The following is a 6,000-nucleotide window of genomic DNA, read 5'->3' as shown; positions in this document are numbered from 1 at the left end:
GCAAGCTCCCGGCGCTCGGATGGCCCCGACAGCCCCTCACCCTCCAGGGCCCCGGGGACCCGCACCCGCGGGGGACACGGGGGACACAGCGTCCCTTGTGTGTCCCCCCTCCCGCTTGCGTACACGGCCAGGAGGGCGCCGGGCGGCCCCCGGTCCCCACCCCGTCCCCACCCCGCGGAGCCGGGCAGGTGCCGGTGGGAGCGGTGCCCCGACGGGCGGCGGGGGCGGGCGGGGGGCTGCGGAGCGTCCCGCCCCGGCGGGGCCGGCTCCCGGCCGGCGGGACCACCCCCCGGTCCCCGCCCTCTCCTCCTCCTCCTCGGCGTCTCTCCTCCCCTCGCCCGGCTCAGTCGGTCGCAGCCATGGCGGAGGGAGGAGAGGGAGAGGAGCTGCTCCGCCCGCCGCTGCCCGCCGGCGCCCCGGGCCCCAAGCGCTTGTGCTCCCGGGCCTGCCCGGCGGGGGGCACCGGGGCCGTGCACCCCCGTCCCGGGGCGGCGGGGGCCGGCTCGGCGGGGCCGGGCGCGGGGGCCAGCGGGGCCGTTCCGGCGCTGCCCGGCTGCTGCCCCGCGGCGGCGGCGGGGCCGGCGGGGGCGGCGGGGCCGGCGGCGGCGGCGGCGGGGCCGGGGGGCGGCGGCGGGGGCGGCGGGACCGGCAGCCTGCTGCAGCCTGAGTCGCTGCTGGACGCGGCGGCCAAGCGGGTGGCGGGGAGCTGGGCCTTCGAGCGGGTGGAGGGCCGCTTCCAGCGCATCCCCGAGCCCGTCCAGCGCCGCATCGTCTACTGGAGCTTCCCCCGCAGCGAGCGGCAGATCTGCATGTACTCCAGCTTCCAGCCCGGCCGCGCCGCCGCCGCCGCCTCCCCCGCCAGCGCCGCCGCGGGGGGACCCTCGGCCGCCGCCGCCCCCGCCCCGGCCGGCGAGGAGAGCCCCGCCGCCGGGCCGCCGCCGCCCGCCGCCCCCGCCGCGCCGCAGGGCGAGGGGCTGCCCTTCCGCCGCGGCATCCGCCTGCTGGAGACCGGCGCGGTGGACAACGTGCTGCAAGTCGGTGAGTGCCGGGACGGGGCCCCCGGGGGCTCGTCTGTGTTCGTCGTCCCTCCCCCCCCCCTTTCCCCCCCCCCCCCCCCCGCCGCCTCCATCCCCTCCTGCACTTCAGCCTTTTGTCTGGCGCGGTTGTGGTTTGACAGGAAAATCCTGCCCCGGGGGCAGGGACCGCTGTGCGCTCCTCCGGGAAGATGCCGGCTTGGGGTTTGGGGTGTGTGTGGGAGGGTGGGGGTGACACCACCCCCCCGGCGGGATGCTTGTGCCCGGGGGTCACCGGCAGCCGCCCGCAGCTTGGGCGCCGTCCGTCCAGTCCGAGGGGGGAAATAAAGACCACCCTCTTTCTCCCCCAAAGTGCCGCTGGGGGGGCTGTGTGGAGGGCACGCAGCTCTGCCGGTTCCCCCCCTAACCCCGTAGCCGCGGTCCCTCTCACCCCTGAGCCACCCCCACCCGCGGTCCCACGGGGGTCCCGGCCCTTCCGTCGGGAGATGGGCTTATAAACATAATGCATTTCTCCAACAGCTCCGAGCGTTCCTCTTTGTCTTCTCCATCAGGGGCTTTCCCCGCTTGGAACATCTCTAATGGGGCATCAGCCACCGCTTTCCCCTTCCCAGCCCCTGCAGGGGCACGTCCAGCAGGGCCGGCTCGGGGGGAGCGCAGGGAGCGGGGGCGGGTGACAAGTTGGGTGGACCGGCGGGTACCACCGGTGACCTGGCGCGATGCGCGTGTCGGGGACGGATGCGCGCGGCCTTCTCATGCTCGTTCGGTGTCGAAGGGGCCGTGGGAATGATGGTGGGAATAATGGCATCGTGTTTTCTCTCCATGGGCAGGTGGCTTTTGTGTGCGCTGGAGGAGAGGAAATGTTCCTCTTCCCCTGTCCTTCTAGTCCCTGTCCCCATCTGAAATCCGCATATATTTAAAGAGAAGCAAATTGGGGTGTTTTACATAAAATAAGCCGCTCCTCGTTGTTATTGGAAGGGATTGAAATGCGCGTTCCCATTAAAATGACATTAGGCGAGGAGAATTTGTTTTGCAAATGCGAAATGTAAATTCATCTTGTGCCAGGGTATGGCGTGAATGAGTGAAGGGAGGGTGGTTTTTGTTGTAAGGAATGGGTAGTTAGGCTGTGTTTATTTAAAGAGCCCTTCTTCCTTTTGGGGAAAAAAAAAAGCTGCTTAAAAAAATAAAAATCCCTTTTGGTACAGTTTACATTCAGAAGAGCATTATCAAAACATTTTCCATTTGAGATGTGAGAATAGGAGGCAGCAGAAGAATTCTCCTCCCACCTCTGAGGACATGCAGTGAAAATTCCTGAAGCACAAAAGGTTTTTCTCTGAGGATATGATTATACCCTTTTTTTTTTGGCATGAATTAATATTTTGTAAGGGCTGCGTTAAGATGATTAATTATTCTGTTTAAAAGACTGTGAAACTCAAAACCAAATAATTTTTTTTTAGTAGGAGAGGAGTAGCTCTTCAGGAACTTTAAAATTAGGAGGGAAGGGAAAATAATAGCTTGCTGAAGGCAATGTTTTAATGACCTGCCCACCAAGGTGCGTATTCAGTGAGCAGCTGGTGTGGGAGTGGGAGACAGAGGTAATGGTTGCCTAAACCCAGGACTGGTTCTGTACAAAGGAATTTTCTTTTTAAAATAGTTTTTTAATTTATTTGTCTTTGAAACGTGGCTCTGGTGAGCTTTTAGCCAATTATGTGAAGGATTTGGGTGAGTGCTGGGGTCAGGTGCATGTGGGACACAGCAGAGCAGTCCCATCCCAAAGTGGCACCCAGTGCAGGCATCCAGCATCCCATCTGTCCTGTCTCCCTGCGAGCCAGAAAACAGGGAGGACGGTCCTGGCTCTGGCGTTTCATATCCCCTGACAAGTCTAAACCATCTCCCCAGCTTTGAAATCAGAGCTCGTGCTCATTGTCCTCCGAGCTGTCAGCTTTTTAGATGAAGCAGCACGTTCTGGAAGCGCTCGCCGCAAAGTCGGTGGGTGATTTATCTCCTGTTTTTACAGCCCGAGAGGGGCGCGCGGGATACTCGCCAGGGGAGTTTGCCTTCGGAGCCGGGGGGGGGGGTTCAGGCCTTGGCTGTGGTGCGGCTCTTCTTTGGACGGCAGCGGGTGGGTGTTGGGGGGTCAGACACCTCAGTTTTTGTCTCCAGAGCAGCCGTGTCACAGCAGTCCCTTGAAGCCCTGAGCTGGAGGAGGAAGATTTACGTGAAACAAAAGGCTGTGAAGGGCTGTGTGTTTATCCGAGGCGGACAGGAGGCATAGCTGAGATGTCCTCCGCCAACTTTCCACATCCATCCTGCAGATGCCTCTGGAAGGTGAGGTGGAAGAGCTCCAGCCACCAGAGACACAAACACTTTGTGGCTGCGTGCGTGTGTTTGCAATTAAGATAGGAACTTGGGAACCATTATGTCTTGGAAAAAAATAAAACCCCAACCCTGGCTTGCTTGATGCTCTCCAGCGCTAAATCAAAACTACTGTTCCCCTCTAAGGATCCCTTGAACGGACACCACCAGCTCCCGGCGCCATGACCTGAGGTTTGCACAGTTGAGACTTGCTGTTAATAAAGATCAGATGTTTATACAGTTGTGTTTCTGACTCAGACCTGTGAAAAAATAGGGATAGTACAGATGTGAAATTCCTTCTCTGTGGTTGGAAAAATCCCTTTGAAAAACTGAAAGACAAAATCCAGGAGGAATGACCTTCTGGCGATGGAGGGGTGAGGGTCTTGCTCATGGGGACAAAGCGCTTCAGGCTCCGGCTCCCTCGTGCTTACAAAGCTGGCAGGTCTGAAAAAAACATATATGCCACATTATCAACCAATAATTCCTTCATGCTTAGTAAAACTTAAACGAGGCTTAAACCCTGATCTCACTGGAGTCATTAAATTGATTTTTTTTTTTTTTCCCCCCCTGCTCAAAGAAAGATCTTGGATGTTGAACACAGGCATCTTTGTCTCCTTAAAAACTGCTTTATTATTATGTGTACAGATCCCGTCTTTGTGTGTGTGTGGTGTGTGGGTTTTTTTCTTTTAATTTTTAGACAAATGACAAAAGCATGCAGGAAAGGAATGCAGAAATGCCAGGCTTAATATAAAGCATGCAACTGCACTGCATGCCGGGAATCCTAAAGGATACAAAACCTTTAACGACAGCAGTTAATTTTTAACAAGTTCAGTCGCATAAATATTTATGAACAAAAGTTTTTACACTATTATCTCTTGGGTTTCTGGAGAGAGAAAAGACCTTTGGTGGATTTTGACAGTAAGCTGTGATCCAGCAGAACAAATTCATGTTTCTCGCCTGCGCTGCCCAGTGTGGTATAATACGGTTTGCCCTCGAGTCGTCACGGATGCCGATGGGTGGGCAAGTGTCCCTGGCAATTTTGGGGGGGGGGGAAATTCTCCTTTTTCATTGGTTTTACGATTGCTCATGAGAGGAAGCGTCGAGCTTTGTGTTGTAACCAGCCACTTAGGCACCTCCACGGTCTGTGCTCCTTACCCACAGATAAGCCTTTGTGCCCCGATGGGAAGGTATGCGGTCCGGCCATAAGTACATAGGCAGAATTTACTTTTGCTGTTAGAGCAACAATGAAGCAGGGCTTTAAAATGCTCTGGCTTTGTAAACACTTGGAGGGAGCCTGGTTTTTTCAAACCCGCAATTAATTCTGGATATTTTATCTGATGATTTGCAGGCCTGTCCTGGGTACCTTCCCATGTTTCCTAGTCTGGTGACTGTGCTGGACAGGCAGGCGCTGGGGATTTTCTAACCCTGCTTCCAACAGCCTTCTGCCTGGGCAGAGGTTAAGCTAGACTTGATACCTGTAAATGATACCCATAAATGCATTTTAATTGGAGGAGTTCAGATTTGGAAGCTCTTTGTTGCACTTTAATCTTCAGCTTGTGTCAGTGTATATTTGTAATGATGCCTGTTGAAATGGAGCTTAAGAGGTAAAAATACCAATGGGTTCCAATGTGGTTGAAACCACTTTCAGGTTTTTTTTTCAAAACTACTTTTAGGTTTTAAGATCCTTTTTTTCCTTCCCCACTAAAAATGCTTGCTTTTAAGCGAGCATTTGGTTTCCTTCCCCTGTGACGTGGTACGGGGCAGAGTCTAAATTTATATCCAGTGGTGTGTTGCTTTATAGAGCTGTTTATTTTGGGGAAAACACTTTGATGGGGCTCTCTAGGGCCAATTGTGGTTGCTTTTGTTTTGTGTAAAGACTGGTCTCCTCCTGGGTCTGGATTTAAGGCTGTATCCAGCAGGAGCAGGTTTATAAGGAATACCATGGGATGTGAGAGGTTTTTTTCAGGTTGAAACCTGGTGTCATGTGTCACAGTTCTGCTAAGGGAGTTAATGTTTCTGTATCCTCTTAGGTTTTGTGTGGGATGCTTGTTATACAACATGTTTCCAATTTGCTAATTAATTTTTACTTTATTTTTCTTTATGGGTAGATTACTTTGTCCTACCATATATATTAAAATACTTTTACCCACATAAAAGGGGTTGGCAGAGGTTCATTAGCCCTATCATGATGGAAACTGTTGAACATTTTAAATATACATTAAGCTCTTTAGGTTTCTAATTATTTTTTCCTTAGCATATATAATTAAAACAAAGCATTATTAGGCGTTAAAACTTATGATCTGTTTATTGCTGCTCCCTCATAGGTGAAATATTTCTTGAGCGTGTTCTGGACTGTATTACAGAAACTGAAATAGGAGATGATGAAAACCACCAGAGTTTCTTGCTGGTAGTGCAGGGAGAGCTAGGATGACAGCTGGAATTTTAACCTTTTATTTTAAGAAGATTTATTTATTGGCTTTTGCGTCTTTTTTTTTTAAGAGTATAAACAAACCCTCTGAGGCTGGGCTGTCTTTTTAACTAGGTGGTTAATTAAATTATGCTAACTTAAAGAGGCTAGAGACTTGAAAAATAAAGCACCAGAAATGAAATATTT

General features: G+C 53.2%; 1 protein-coding gene across 1 annotated transcript in view; it reads left to right on the top strand.

The window, feature by feature from the left end:
* Positions 1-344: 344 nt before the first annotated feature.
* Positions 345-6,000, top strand: part of ZSWIM5 (zinc finger SWIM-type containing 5) — a 98,421-nt gene continuing 92,765 nt past the window's right edge. Inside the window, exon 1 of the mRNA XM_032695812.1 lies at positions 345-1,038. Coding sequence (XP_032551703.1) covers positions 360-1,038 — 679 coding nt within the window. The 5' untranslated portion in view covers positions 345-359. The remainder of the gene's footprint in view (positions 1,039-6,000) is intronic.

Source organism: Chiroxiphia lanceolata, chromosome 9 (genome assembly GCF_009829145.1).
Source record: "Chiroxiphia lanceolata isolate bChiLan1 chromosome 9, bChiLan1.pri, whole genome shotgun sequence".
In the NCBI taxonomy this organism is placed as follows: domain Eukaryota; kingdom Metazoa; phylum Chordata; class Aves; order Passeriformes; family Pipridae; genus Chiroxiphia; species Chiroxiphia lanceolata.
This window is presented reverse-complemented; position numbering and strand designations above follow the sequence as displayed.